Source organism: Globicephala melas, chromosome 16, assembly GCF_963455315.2.
Source record: "Globicephala melas chromosome 16, mGloMel1.2, whole genome shotgun sequence".
In the NCBI taxonomy this organism is placed as follows: domain Eukaryota; kingdom Metazoa; phylum Chordata; class Mammalia; order Artiodactyla; family Delphinidae; genus Globicephala; species Globicephala melas.
Genome location: NC_083329.1, coordinates 45,812,018 through 45,827,740, shown reverse-complemented (window position 1 = coordinate 45,827,740; position 15,723 = coordinate 45,812,018). Strand labels below are relative to the sequence as shown.

General features: G+C 50.3%; 1 protein-coding gene across 1 annotated transcript in view; it reads left to right on the top strand.

The window, feature by feature from the left end:
- The window catches only part of CHAT (choline O-acetyltransferase), a 47,871-nt gene extending 33,891 nt beyond the window's left edge, over positions 1-13,980 (top strand). The window contains exons 9-14 of the mRNA XM_030847645.2: positions 838-966; positions 3,548-3,670; positions 6,616-6,757; positions 6,892-6,954; positions 11,841-11,978; positions 13,711-13,980. Of these exons, the coding sequence (XP_030703505.1) occupies positions 838-966; positions 3,548-3,670; positions 6,616-6,757; positions 6,892-6,954; positions 11,841-11,978; positions 13,711-13,980 (865 nt within the window). The remainder of the gene's footprint in view (positions 1-837; positions 967-3,547; positions 3,671-6,615; positions 6,758-6,891; positions 6,955-11,840; positions 11,979-13,710) is intronic.
- The last annotated feature ends 1,743 nt before the right edge of the window (positions 13,981-15,723 follow it).

The following is a 15,723-nucleotide window of genomic DNA, read 5'->3' as shown; positions in this document are numbered from 1 at the left end:
GGAAAGTGTCTTAGCAAAAGGTGAATCTGAAAACCAACCTGAGCAAGGCGTCATAGGCTCTATCGGTCATGGACAGAAGGGGCAGACTGAGCGACAGGTTAGGGGCAGACTGAGCGACAGGTTAGGGGCAGACTGAGCGACAGGTTAGGGGCAGACTGAGCGACAGGTTAGGGGCAGTTAGGGCAAGGCTTGGCCAAGAATTCTCAGCTTTAAAGGAACATCTGCTTTGGTCCAGGGAAGTCCAGGTCGATGTCTTGCTTGTCCAGAGTCAGGGCTGGGCCTGCTGTTGACCCAGCACAGAGGGGAGGTCTCTGAGCTGCGCCTCTTTCCTTTCCCTTGGGCTGGGTCTCTCTCTCCAACTCCCATCCTGCACAGACTGAGTACTTCTGTGTCCCTTAAACACACCATGTTCCTTCCTCCGTTCACAGTTTTGCTCATCCCTCCTTCTAGGATCTTCTCCCTGAATCTATAAGTTCTTCCATGATTCAGGAACTCTTCAGGATCACTGAAAACCCAAACCCGCCCTCGTAAACAGAACAACACAATTTGCTTGCTCCATTTGCCCCCGAGTGTTTTTTAAGAGTTAGTGGTGTAGCGTGGTCAAATGGAAAACGTGAAAAGGAATACTGGGCTTTGGAGTCAGGTGGAACCGGATGGAATCCTAGCTCTGCCACTCACTAATTTAGGTGGCCTCTCTCAGCTTCAGTCTGTTCATCTGTTTCATGGTTTGGGGGGCAAATCAGACTCCAACAGCTAAGATGACTGCAGCACAAAGAAACAAGTTGCCCGCAGCCCCCCAGCTTGCAGGCCACAGGAGGTCACCACTTTGTCCTGCAGGGTGAAGACCAGCAAGAGAATGGTCCGAGCCGACTCGGTCAGAGAGCTCCCAGCACCCAGGAGACTGAGGTGGAAATGTTCTCCGGAAATTCAAGGCCTCTTAGCCTCCTCGGCAGAAAAACTTCAACAGTAAGGAGAATCCCAGGTCTTTGGGGGTGATGCTCCGGGGGTCACCCTACAACGCCCCCGCCCCTCCAGCTGCCAAGGCACCCTGGAAGCTTCCAAAGACCCCAGCCACTCTGCCTCCTCTCACCTGCCTCCGCCCACCCCCTCATGGAAATGTAGTCAAACAGAAGGGGAGTTATAACTCTTGGGGAAATAACCTTGCTGAAGTATCCATCATTTCCATAAAATGCAAACGTGGAGCTATTTTTTTCCGCAGGTTTCACCTGACTGAGCAGAGTCAAGGCGGGGAAATCATCCTCTGCTTTCGGGGGAGTCATAAACAATTGGTTTGAATAAGTCATTTGAATCCAAGCTATTTCAATTTGCTTGAATTTACACTGCAACTTGACAAGGGGCCTTTTTTCCCAAGAGCCATGCTGGCCCTAATGGGACCTAGGCAGGAGGGTCAGGGATGGATGTGAGCCCTCGCTGACAGTGGCAAGGTGTGCTGGGAGCCACGGGCTGGACTTTGGTTGTTCATTCCCTCATTCAATAAATGAGCATGAGTACATTGATTCATTCTTACATTCATTCATTCATCAAACACGTGTAGAGCTCTGGTGTGTGCCAGGCCTCTGGTAGGGCTCTGGGGACACAGAGATCAATGTGCCACGGGGCCTGCCCTCCATGCTTTAGTGGAGGAAGTGGACCCCCAACACAAAAATATCAGATGCAATGAGCACCAAAACCAGAGAGAGGCATTCGAACCTGAACACACAGAGGACACGGGAGCTGGGTTCTGCCAGGATGCTGAGGGAGGGCTTTACAGAGTTGGGCCTTGAAAGATGACTAGGAGTTCGTGGTACAAGCAGCTGGGGGAGAGATAGGTTCATAAGAGATCAGGCTGGTTTGGAGGCCAGCAAGTGAGAGAATGGCCAGAGTTGGGGCAATAAAGGGAAGTCAGGGTCACATTGTGAAGAACTTCATGTCCTTGTTACGGGCACTGGAAGCTGTCCTGTAGCACTGAGGAGCCCCTGGAGGATTTTGTGCATGGGTTTCGGGGAGCCAGTGAGGAGACCGTGGGAATAGCACAGGTGAGCAGGACAGAACGTGGCCGGGCTCAGAGGCCGAGGGATGGCGAGGATGAGCCCACAGTGAGCTGCTGGGGAGGTTGAATGGCTTTCCACGGGGAGGAGGAGAGGCCTCAGGTGTTCATCTGTAAAGCTGTGCTCGTATCTCAACCCTACGGGGCTATTCTTGGGACACACAGGCTGTTAGGAGAGTGAACTGGTGGGCTGGTGAACCCTGGGCCGGGGAAGGAGCCCCTTTACTTTCAGGGATTCAAGCAGGAGTCACGCGGTCCCGAGACCCCCAGCTTCCCTTTCTGGAGGACCAGAAAAGCCAAGAGAGGCCTGTGGGTGGGGAAGCAGCAGGAGCTGAGGGGGGTCTTCAGCTGCCATGGAAGGCAGGTAGGGTCTGATGGCCAGGGCTTGGACAAGAGGTGCCCAGGTGTCTGTGGTGACTGTAAGCTCAGCCTGTTGGGGGACGGTGGGAAACAGGCCCAACTGAGCAGTGAGTTCCCATGAGCACTGGGCCCTCTCCGAGTCCTGATGGGTCCCCGGAGCCTGGCATGGCCCGCCGAGAGCTGAGCTCACATGGCTGGAGGGATAATTCAAGGCAAAGCAGGCAGGGAACAGAAAATCCTGAGGGAGTGTGGGAGGAGGGTCAGAGCTGCCCACCTAGGGCTCTGCGCGCGCGCACACACGCGCGGCTGGTGGACGGGCGGCGAGGACCTTGCTGGATGTCGCTTCAGGCAGCAGTCAGCCCGGACCCCAGACTCATTATGAAGGAGGAGACTGGTCAATATGTGAGGGTGGGCGTTGGGGGAGACCGGCGCTGGAAGGTCTCAGTGTGGACTCAGGGACTCTTCCTGCTGCTCTGACAATGATTCGTGAGCAGCAAAGACCTACGCACGTCAGGGGAGGCTCAGCAGCCCTTTCTGGGTAAAATGGGTTTTCAGTCACCAGCAAAGCCCAGATGAGCAGCTCTTGCTGTGGTGACCGTGACCAGCGGCCAGGCTCCAGGCCTTTCTTCCATAGCACGACAGGGACGAGTCTCAGTGAGGAGATGCTGCTTGCAGCCATCAGAGAAATGGGCTTTTCCCTGGACATAGGGGATTTGCAGGTCTGGCAGGATGGCCGGGACGCCTAGAGTCCATGGGGATGCCAGGCACACCTTCCCAAACAGATCGAACGCATGGCCTCTTTCAGGCCTTCTTCTGTGGGCAATTTAGGACTTTGTTTGTGGGCAGTGTTCTCCCTGCCCATGCAAATGTCCCTCGTGCTTCCACGTCCTTCCCTGCAGCCAGGCCCACCTCCCCTACCCCCAGAGCAGGGCCACTACCCAGCCAAGCCTCACCTTTAGCTCAGAGTCACCCTGCTTGGCATGCCTTCTGCACTTCCAAACCTCAAGGCCTGTCTCTGACAGTGCACTGGATATCTAGCGTGCTGGGATGTAGACCAGGATCGAGAAACTTCTTTAGACCCTGTGGTGAGTGCATTCTATCTTGCATGCGATGAATGCATCTTTTCTTTTTCTTCCACAGAATAGTAAAGAATCTCGACTTCACCGTTTATAAATTTGATGACTATGGGAAAACATTCATTAAGCAGCAGAAATGCAGCCCCGATGCCTTTATTCAGGTGGCCCTCCAGCTGGCCTTCTATAGGTAAGTACAGCCTGCTAAGGTGGGCTGACTGACAAGCTACTCTAGAGTCTAAAATCATCTTGGAGGGAGAGATGACTTTCTGTGGGCCTAGAGGATGGGGGTATGATCAGGGCAGGCTGCATGGAAGGAGGTGTCACCTAACTGGGTTTCAAAGTGTGAGTCCAACCTCAGAAATGAAAAGAAGGATATTGCAGTCAAGGAGCTGGCGAGCGATGGCCCAGGGGCACAGAGCTCACGGGGAAGGAACGCAGAACTCACAAGGGCCAGGCAGGTGATGAGGACCTCAGGTAGGGAGGCTGCTTCTCCTGCTGATCTCACCCAGCCCACCTGGGTCCCTGTATAATTGTGACCTGTTCCTCTCCACCTTTCCTGGCCTTGATAAGGAAACAGAACTAGCATCCCCACCCTGCCCACCCCGGAAAGGGGGTCAAGTCAAAGATTTGGGGCTTGATTTTTCTCTGTCTCTCATTCCCCTCATTCCCATGTCAATTCTCCTCCAAATGTCTACCCTCCATCCTCTTCCCTTCACCTCCACTGCCATCGGCCCCTCCGAAGCCCCCATCATCTAGTGCTTGGTCAACTGTAGCATGCCCCGGGGGGTCTCTGCTTCCACTCTTGTCCCCTCTAATCCTGTCTTCATGAAGCATGAACTTTGAAATATGCAAGTCAGTCTTTATCACCTACCATGTTTCCCTTCACGCTTAGAACAAAGTCCAGTTCCCTGAAGGGCTCCCTGTGAACCAGCCTTCCCTGGGGCCCTGCCCCCAAGCTCTCTTCCGCCTGCAGATCTTTGCTCTGGCTCTGCCTCTGCCCACCCACCCATCACCACTGCTCTTCACGTACCAGCTCCTTCCCACCGCTCAGGTCTCAGCCCAGGTGTCAGCCCTCAGAGGCCACCTCAGGGCTCCTTGCCCCCCAGTTCTCTGTCACAGCACATTGTGCTTTTTCCTTCATGGCAGTCGTTATTCATGTGGACTCCCTTATTCATTGATTTGCTGACTTTGTTTTCTAGACTGTCTCCCCCAGGCATGATGTTCTGGGTATCTTGCACACCTGGGACAGAGTAGGCATCAGGGACTGTCACAGACATGAGAAGGAGTTTTAGCCCAGGGTGGCACAGTGAGGTGTGTGGTTTAGAAAAATCTCTATAATGGTAGCTGTGTGTTGGGGAAGGGATGCAGCGTAGGGAGGTAAGGGTTGAAGGCAGGGTTGGGAGCCTAACTGGTCTTTTATAGGAGGCGAAAAGTAAAATGCAAAATAGATCTTCCTCAAGACAGGGCTGGCCCCTGTTGGTGTCAGCGTTCCAGAAGCTATAGCTCATAAACTGGCACAGGCAGTAAATAGCACTATGCCCCCACCAGAACCTGCCTTCGGTTTGCAGCCGGGGAGGCATAAAGCGACCTTGGAGAAAGCCGGGGCAAGGAGGTGTCACTAACGAGCAGGCGGCATCCCAGAGCCCAGTGTCCCATGCAGGGGGCTGTGACTCATGGGGAAGGGAGTGCAGCCACTCTGTCATCTGTCAGGCTGACGCCACCCCACACAAGGACTGTGCTCGTCACCAGGACATGGAGACCTCACCGGCAGGACCTGGCCTCTGGAACTGCAATCAATGCCGTTCTGACACTCAGATGGTATGTGGCTAAAATGGGCCACGAGGTCAGTGTTCTGCTGGTGCCATAACTGGGGACACTGCTGCACTGGTGCCCCCCTGGCAAGCACTTCAGAGCTTCAGATCCAAAGCCCAGAGGGGCTGGTGGACACTGCATAGAGCCTCCCAACTCCACCCTCCAGGGATCTTTGCTGTCACTGGACATGGCCAGGAATAGATGTGGCCAGAGGCTCCCGGGCTCATTGAACAGGCAAAATACGACCTGCTGCCCGTGGAATGCATTCTTCAGAGTTTCAGCTGTAACAAAACAGACAGTTTTTAATCTGCTCCTACATTCAGCAGAAACCTGGAAGCTACCTAAATTGGGGTTGATCAGCGACCAGCCAGTGATGGCGTCTACTTTTGTGCTCGGCATGGCATTTGCCCCCAGGGGCTAGAGAGATACAGGAAGTGAGCTCCCTGCCAGAGTCTTGGGGAAATGAGACATAAGTGTACAGAAAGTGTCATTCGCTTGGCAAGCCATACAGTGCCAAGCACTGTGCCAAACCAGACTCTGCCTTCCCTCCTCCTGGAGCTCACCCAGGGTGGGAGAGACGTGCCCTGAGAAGGCCAAGATACAGGGCCCCAGCTTGCTGTGTGACTTCGGGGTGTCACTGCCCCTCTCTGAGTTCTGTGTCTTTCCCCTCCCTGACCCCAACACCAACAACTTTCCTGACTGGTGAGAAGGGCATGTGCCAGCCTGGTGTGCAAGGGGAAGAGACTTGCTCTGGCTGGTCGGGACAGCGGCCACTGCTCTTCTGGTCACAGACGTGAGGGAGGAGAGGCACAGCCCTTGTCCCCATGGGTCTGTTTGGAAGCCCTGCTGCCCCTGGACGGTGAGCCTCTGCAGCAGCTGACACCCACGGCCACTAAGGCCCCCTCCCTGCCTCCATCCATAGATCATGCTTGAATTGTTTCTAAATAAAACAGGATTCCCTCAAGAGTGCGAATGATGAATTAGTCCATGCTGTGCTATTAATCAAACACTAATTGGATCTCGCAGAAAACTCTAGGTTTCCCACCAGACTGGGACTTTAAAAAAACTACCAGTCACGTCTTCCTTATTTTATATCCACACAATATCACCCACGCAGGAAAGTGTGCTCAGCTCTTCGTATCCGAGGCTCCCCGACATTCATCTTTGGGGAATCTCCTCCAGAATTCTATTAGCGTTAAAATGAAATACCGTGCAGAGAGAAGGCAGGATTGTAAAAGTAAGGGCAGCCAAGGCTATTTCAGCATTTATGACTCCCTGAGAAGGCAGCACCGTCTGCCATTCCTCCTTCATCCTGTGCAGGCTCCACAGGAGACTCGCGCCCACCTACGAGAGCGCGTCCATCCGTCGGTTCCGCGAGGGACGGGTGGACAACATTCGATCAGCCACTCTGGAGGTGCTGCGTTTCGTGAAAACCATGACTGACCACACGGCCACCGTGCCGGTAAGTCCTGCTGCCCGAGGAGTCTCAGGGGGACTGCCTGTCCTCTCGGCCCCGAGACAACCAGCTCCTTTAGCTTGTCTGCCACTGAGCACCCTCTTAAAGCCCCATGCGCTCTGTCTCTGGTCCATTTACAGGATTCAGAGAAGCTACTGCTCCTGAAGGATGCCATCCGAGCCCAGACCGAGTACACAGTCATGGTGAGTGACCTCGCTTCAGCTCAGGACTGTGGGCTGTGCCCAGTGCTGGGGCCTCGGCATGGGCTCTGGGTGACAGCCAGGCCACCACCTGTGCAGCGACTTGGTGAGAGCACCTCACCTCTCAGAGCCTCCTCTTCCTTATTTTTAGAACCTGGGTAACACACCACTCCTGGTTTTTACACAGATTTTACAAGAATACAATGAATGGTCTTTGAAACAACAACAATAATAATAACACCAACATGTATAGCACTTTACAATTTATACAAGAGAGTCAGATGTGTGGTGGTTTGCACACTTGGCACAATCTCAGGTGAGGTGGTATTTATTCCCACTCAGGACTGGTTTTGTCTTCTTATTCTCCATGTATTTATTTATACTGCCTGTGAATTAAAAAAATATATTTGCTGAAAGTTAACGGTGAAATCGAAATTGTAAGGGAAATGTTTCCCTAGTTTAGGGAAATAATATATTTTCTAGCACTGCAAAGCCCTCATTTGCATACAAACAGAGAATAAGCTACTACTTGGACTGGTGATCCATGTATTAATTGCAAATCATTCTGATACAGTCTCTGAAGGATCATATAATCTCTGAAAAGGAGTTGACTGATTTCACTCTATATACTTGAAAGCAAGCACAACACATATCTGGGTTTTAGAACTAGCCAATGTAGGCTTTTCTGTAATTCAGTTGCTAGGTCCCTGATTCATCGGAATAGTTAAGTGTTTGTTCTGTTTGGGGAAAATCAAGCTCGCTGTCGTGTGTTCAGTGGGTAGCCTTTGTTTTCCCACTTTATGCCAGGCAAGGCCCTGGGTACTAGGAAATAAAAAATGAAGCCCTATGCTTGGGGAGTGTACCGTGTAGTTGGGAGAAGAGGTCTTACATGCTTCAGGAAGTAGCAGAGAACATGGAGTAGCAAGCTCCTTCTCCTGCTTGGGAAAGCCAGGAAGACGTTTCAGAGGAAGTGGTGCTTAATATGAGACTTGAAGCATGAAGAAGTGCTTGTCAGGTGGGTATAGAAGGGAAGGATGGCCCCAGAAGGGAACAGCATGTGCAATGGCAAAGAGTCTTGAGAGAATAAGACATATTGGAGGGAAAGTAAGTAGTTCCATATGTGCAGCTTGCAAAGGACAGAAAAGCAGGAAAGCTCGTGATGCTGGATTTCCCTGTCACAAAGCTTACCCTGGTGACCAGGTAGAAGGACTGGTTGGAGCGTAGGTGGTCTGCCAAGAGACAGAATTAGGGACCTAGATAATGTTTAGGGAGAGCTGGTAAAAGGACTGATGTAGAGCAGGGGCGGGGGGTGTTGAAGAGGAAGACACAAACTTCTGATCAAACACGGTGAACTGAACACAAGGGTTTACTGTCACTCCCTCTAAGACCCTCAAAAACATCAGCAAAGGGGTTTTTCTAAGCCATAAATACACTAGAGCAAAGAGAATGGGAAAGGAGGTGACAACAAAGTTTCAGAGCTGGAAAGCAGAACAGATGGCATCTGATTTAGCAGACCAGAGAAAGCTAAAACCCAAGCAGACAGTGAGGGAGACCCAGGAGCCCAGTGAAGTGCACTGCAGAACCTCAGAACGGCTCAGGTGTTGGAGGCTCCACCAAAAGTAGGAGTGCATGTGGGACTGAAAAGAAGAGGATTCGCTGATGATCTATGTGAGAAGCAGTTAGCCCCTCAATTCCTCCTTTGAACTTAGTGTTGTCCAATTTCCTTGGTATGAAAAAAAAAAGTCTGAGAGGAAAAAAATCAAATACAAAGATCAGGAATAAAAACATAATTGGGCTTAACATCACTGGAAGGTGGAAGATACTGAAACAATACCTTCAAATTCTGAGGGAAAATGATTTTTAATGCATATTCTATACCCAGCTAAAGTATCAAATTTGAAGCTAGAATAAAGACATTTTATACAGATAAGGTCTTAAAATTTTTACTTATTAAGCTCTCTTTCTTGTAAAACTATTGAAGGATATAGACCACTAATGTAAGAGAATAAAGCACGAAAAGGAAAGTCATAAGCTCAAACATCAGAAGATTCAACACAAGAAAGAGGTAGAGAAAGAGGATGAGAGTAAAGGGAGATCCCATGTTGACAGCTGTTCATCAGACCCAGAGAACAGATGGTCCACAGAGAAGCAAGAAGTGAAAGGAGAAATTAAATTGATAAATTATCTGATACATTTTAATGTACTAAGGGAAGTTTTACACTTCGAGCTAAGGGTTTAGGAATCAATTAGTTACAGATACATAGAAAGGTAAGCAAGTGGGAAAATCATAGTTTAATTATTTACAAATTGTCATTTCTAGGGAAAACAAAAAACTGAATAAGAAAGGAAATCTGATTCTAATACACTACAGGACTCAGCTGTGAGTACCTGTATAATTATAACCATGTAAACACTGAATATTGATCAAGCAACAAGGAGTTCAAATGTAACTCTATTTGGGAGCATAGGAGAGTGGAAGTGTATTTGGGGAGTGGGGATATAAAAGAACCAAAGCTTCATCTTCTATAATAAGAAAACTGAAAAATGCAGTAACGGCAATCTAAGCATGTTGTTTAGAACTAAGAAAGTCAGTCGCTAAAAGGGTTCCAAGTGATTGCTTCTGTGGAGTGAGACTCAGTGCTGGCAAAGTGACATAAGCCTTTGGCTTACTTGGGTTTTTTTTTTTTTAACTATAAATACACAACTTTGATAATAATTTAAATTTTTATGAAAAATTTAGAAAAATATCTTCCAAAGCATTGCCATAGGCTTCTGTTGTTTAACTATTTTAAGTTGGTGAAAACGACAAAGTAAAAGAGACGAGGGATGGGAAGAGGAGAGCTATAAAGATGCTTTGTAGGTAAATCTGGTACCTGGTTGGCCGTGCAGGGTAAGGGACAGAGGAAGGAAGCCAGGAGACCTCCAGATATCTGGCAAGTATATTTGGTAGTCGTAGTGGAGAAAGGAAACTCCAGGGAAAGGAGCAAAAGTGATCCAGACTCGCTATCACATACTCTCACAGCACCTTATGCTTTTCCTTCCTGGCATTTACTCGATTTATGATCACAAGCTTATTTGTATGGTTGGTTAACATCTGTCTCCCATCACACTCAGCCTCCGTGAGGCTGAGTCTGTGACTGCTTTGTTCTCTAGCAGCTGCTCAGGCACATAGTAGGTGCTCAATTAAGATCCCTTGAATGAAACGAAAGACTGAATGCTGAGTCATTTTACTCATTACTACTCATGGCTCTGATCCAAACAACCTGTTAAATCAACCCCAATTGCTACAGTGACTTCAGAGATGGTGAAAACAGGGGTGGATTGGCTGCTGCACAGAATAGCTGCTTTGATAGATCTACACAAATCAGTCATTAAACAGAGGCAACCAGAGAAATTGAAAGTGCATCTACTTCATAGCTGGTCTGTCTCACAGTTCTTCCCCTCTGTCCTAAGGGGGCACGTCTAAAATGAGCGGTGGTTGTATAACATGTCTTTTCAGCCCATAATTAGGGGCATTTGGAGAGACTGGGGCCTCTGAGTCATCTTTATGCATTCATTGTCAACTGAAAGAAAACAGCTGTCAAATTCCAAAACGTGACTTGTAAACCTGAACAAAGTTCATTGTGATGGGAGGTTTCCTCCTACGTGGGGCGTTAACAGCTAAGTGGCCATCTTACGTAACCGTGAAACCCCCAAGAGTTACTCACGATTACCCTGTTGTTGATCCAGAGGTTAATACGAGAGACCAGATGTGGCCCCCATGTCTCCATCAGCCCCCCGAATTGCCCCAAATAAGCATGTAATCCAAGCAAAACCCATGTGCGTGCTACACATGCAGCCTCCAGCTGGGAGTATGAAGAATGAGTGCCCTGGCCTCACTGCCACACTTCCAGCCACACCACCACCACCCCTGGGCTCCTCCTACACAGAAATTCTCTTACCACTGCTTCCACTGCTATTCTCTCACCCGCCCTTTTTTTACAAGATTTTTTTGATATGGACTATTTTTAGTCTTTATTGAATTAGTTACAATATTGCTTCTGTTTTATGTTTTGGTTTTTTGGCCACGAGGCATGTGGGATCTTAGCTCCCCGACCAGGGATTGAACCCACACCCCCTGCATTGGAAGGCAAAGTCTTAACCACTGGACCACCATGAAAGTCCCTCTCTTATCCTTTGATAAGAGTTCAAATACCTGTGACAAAAAGGAAAACCCTTTCTTCATCCAAAAACCCTTGAAAATGTGAACTGAGCCTCTGCTAAGCTGTCTAGTTCCTGTCTCAAAATTATTCTTAGATTACGAACCCAGTTTAGTTGAATTGATTCTGAGCCTACGAAACAGCAGCCAAGACTCAGGAACAGACCTCAGTGCTCTCTACCCCTCTTTCCTTGGGCTCCTGCTGGAGTATGAAGTGTTGGTTGTGGTGAGAGTCTGTCCAGTGATAGCCCGGGGCACCCCTCCCCATGCTTGGATGGGGCCCAGCACCCGTGCTCCTGCCCGGTTTCCTGCCCTACCTGAGAAGGCACTGGGGATAGCCCAGCCGACCCCACTCTTTCCACTTAGAGCACGGAGTAGTTATACACAGTGTACGCCAGCAGGGACCATGCTGTTGGGAGGACTCAGACTCGCTGACTTTTAAAGGAGGCATCCTCGTGTTAGAACCCAACCTGCTCTGGCTCATCCTGTGTACGGAGAAATGCACAAGGGCCCAAGGAGCAGAGACCGTGTAGTACAGTGGTCGGTCCTGGGCGGTCACCCACACACGTGGTCTGCAGCAAGTACTGGGTAGGCAAGAGCAGTTAGAGTCCCCTTAACACTGCGGACTAGAGAGGAGGGGAGGAGGGGGAGCCCATGTCTCATGTCCTGTTCTTTGTCCCCAACTACCCAGGCCATAACGGGGATGGCCATTGACAACCACCTGCTGGGGCTGCAGGAGCTGGCTCGGGAAGTGTGCAAGGAACTGCCCGAGATGTTCACGGATGAAACATACCTGATGAGCAACCGGTTTATCCTCTCCACCAGCCAGGTACAGCCCTAGCACGGCCGTCACCCAAGAAGCCACTTAGTGGAAGCAGTGGGCTCTCTAAAGAACTCGGTGTCTACAGCCCACTGCTTAGAGTCAGGCAAGTCCTGGCTCTGCTCCCAGTGAGCTGCGTGGCCTTCAACGGAAGGACCTGAATGCTCAGAGTACAGGTCTCCCCACCTTCTAAATGGGCATAATCATGAATGCCACCTTAGCAGAGGTGGGCAGGATGGGAGAACACCCATTCTGGTGTCCTAACCATTAGGCTTACTCCTTCCAATGTTGCCTGAGACGTGGTGTTCCACCAGGGTGACCACAGGCTCTGAAGCCCGACAGGCCCACAGCAAGGTCCTGGCTCAACCAGATGTGACAATATCAGTGGAAAGCCCAGCCTAGCGGCTGGCACAGACAGGGTCCTCCAAACAGGTCACAGCCGTTATTCTAAGGGGCCACTGCTGGCCCAGCATCTCCTAACCAGTGCTACAGGCTTGTTCTGTTGGAGGACCACTGACACAAAAACAGAATGCAATCCATTAGAGAGAGGCAGCCATTTAGGGGAGAAATTACCTATTCCCCCCACCCCCGCCCCCGCGAATGTCAATTTACTAAAACTCCACCTCATCTGCGAAAAGCTGGACGCGGGCAATAAAAAGGGCTGATAAAGTTGTGTTTGAGGATAAAAGCACACTCAGTAATTTCATTTTGGCATTATGGCAGTGAGCTTGCAGACGTGAATAAACGAGGGCAGAACACAGCAACATAAATTCTTCAGGAAACCATCCATGGGCAAAAAGTGCTTGGGAACGGCTTTATGGCCTTCGGCTGTTACACGGCAAATTTATCTGACAATGAGGTGACTCTATTAGCAAGACTAATGGTTGGTTCTGCCCCATTAAAATGGCCAGTGTCATTTCTGAAGGCTCGAGCACACAGAGCCTGTGGGTTTAAAGCAAACCCCACCCTGCACCTGCTCAAGAATGTGCTCTATTTTCCCTCTACAGCCAGCTAATAAAATTAATTTAGGGTGTGGTGACTCATTTTTCCAACTGGAATGAACATGTATGGCTTGAATGCCTTCAGAAACACTTCCTTGGTTTGTGATCCAAATTACAAAATCTCTGCCCTCTGAATTCAAAACATGTCAGGTACATAACTAACACTCCAGTCGGTGGCCAGCTCTGAAACGCCCAGTGCCGGGTAATTGTGCGTGGCCAGGCTGTGGGGAGAAAATCAGACCAGCCAGGCAATACTGACAGTAATTAAGGATGTGGGAAAAATCGACAGAGAAGACGAGCCAGATTTCCTCCAGTTCATAAATTACTCCCTCTGGGAAGCCATCTAACTGTTGGGTGCCACCAGGGTACCATTTAGTAAATTGCTCTGATTGCCTCGGTGATTCAAACAGCCCCCAGGTGAAGGAGAGACTCGGCTGAGACCCAGCACCAGGTCACTCTGGGAGCTTCTGACTTCACAAGTAGAGCAGATTTCACACCAGGGAGGACCTTACGGCCCTTCTTCTTCTGATTTCATGCAGTTAGATGGGTTTGTTTTGACGACTCTGGCTGTGGCCATCCATGATGAAGCAATCAGTTGATGGGGTTAATTCAGTCAAACACCCAGGTGGAAAATAGTCAAAAAGAAGCAAATATCCCATCGAGGCCCCCGGGTTGTTGGAACGCCATGCTTTATAGCAGACTTTCAGAACAAGCAGCTTCTGACCTGTCCTCTCCTCCAGGTGCCCACCACCATGGAGATGTTTTGCTGCTATGGTCCTGTGGTACCTAATGGCTACGGCGCCTGCTACAACCCCCAGCCAGAGAGCATCCTTTTCTGCATCTCCAGCTTCCATGGCTGCAAAGAGACCTCTTCAACCAAGTTTGCAAAAGCTGTGGAAGAAAGCCTCATTGAAATGAGAGGCCTCTGCAGTCGGCCACCGTGTGCCACAGGCAAGCCACTGGTGACAAAGGAAAAAGTAACAAGGCCCAGCCAGGGGCACCAACCTTAACTGCTGCCACTAGGTTTCACCTCCTCAAACCCAGCATTCTGCAGCTGCCAGACCCTGCCGAACCCCTGTCCCAACCCTTACCCCAGCTTTCTGTAGCTCCCCTGTAACTATGGACCCAACACACAGCCCATACTGAGGCATCACACAAAGCTGGAGTGTTAGGAGGAAAGCGTCCCTCATGATGCATGGGAATCGTCATCATTGATCAAGGTGCCCTCAGGCCTGCGCACTGGGATATAAAGCCAGCCTGGCCCAGAGGTGGCCTGGGCGAGATGGGGAAGGCACCACTGACTTCCCTCCATGGCCATGGAAGCTTAATATTGGTTTGCTGCCCAGCAGGACCTAGCGTGTCCAGGTGATGTTTCTGCCCAACGAAAGAGTCACCTTATTATGTGCAATGCACCCAAATGAACCACAAAGGAAGAGGCTAACTCCAGGTCATTACCTTGTGTCTTTTTGGGAGGAGTAGGGGGCTTTGTTTTCAGATTCAAAGCAGTCTGATCACGGCATTCAGAATGACCTGCCCCGAGACACACAGGCCTGTAAGCACTAACCCACCCCCCGACATACACACATACACACACACACACACACACACACACACACACAGAGCACAAGTTAATTTAAAATATAATGATCTGGGCCTGCAGACACATTTCTCCTTTTGCCTCCCGGAAGCAGCCTTCCATTGAGTTCAGAAAATCTGGTCCAGCTAGTCTAAAAGGGAAAAGAAATGGTCTACCGTTGCCCTGGAGTAGCTGCTGCTCCCTGCTTTCCCCGGGGACGTGGCAGGGACCACTTCCCCAGGGATCCTGCCACTTGCATTTTTTCTGGTTGCATTCCCACCCGCCTTCACAAGAAACATGCCCTGATAGGTGATCTGTCTCTTAGAGGAGAGAGGGATGCTTCGGGGGTTTTCTGCTGCTGTTGTTTATTTGTTTTGTTCTGTTCATTCTTAAGAGAGGCTTTTAAGAAAACCACTGTGACGTTAATTTCAGATCTCAGCGGCCTAAGCAGGGCACCCTTGGACAGCTGGGCTCCTTTATGTGGAGGATGTTATCTAGGGATTCTGCCTAAAAACTCATGTGGAGGAGCCCAGAGCAGGGCTCTCCACTGGCCTGGGGGCTGAGGGCACAGCTGGCAGAGAGAGGGGTTGGGAGAAGGGAATGGCCACATGAAGAGCCAGCCCTGACAGAGGGGCAGACAGTCCACAGAGCCGAGGTGAGATTGTCTGGGGAGGCTGTGATCGTGGAGGAGATGTGAGAGGCACTTTCTGCTGGGGCATACTTTTATGGGAAAGCAACCAGAAAAATCAAAACTGCAAAAAGCTGAGGCAGCCTGCCTCTGTCCAGAGGAGGTGCAGAACTGGGCTCCCATCACACTGAGTTCTGCCAGGCTCCCTGCGGGGTTTTCTGGAAAAGCCTCCCTGCCCCTGCCCATCCTGCTCTGTATCACTCTGAGCCCTCCACACTGGCCCAGGGACCCCGCACGTGTCCCTTCTTCAGACCACTGCACCACCTCTCTGCACTTTGACCTGTATGGAAGCCGGCAGGGCTGAGATGGGATGGGCATTTTAACTTTTACTGGGCTCTTTGTAACACAAACAGCCCAATGTAGTGAATTCCTTAAACCCCTGGTTTTAGATTGCAGATTTCTATTGGATGATCTGGGAGATTCTGGCACTGCCCTTCAGAATTATTGGTCTACAGGTCCATGCTCCTTCCCTCACACGTCCACCTTCCT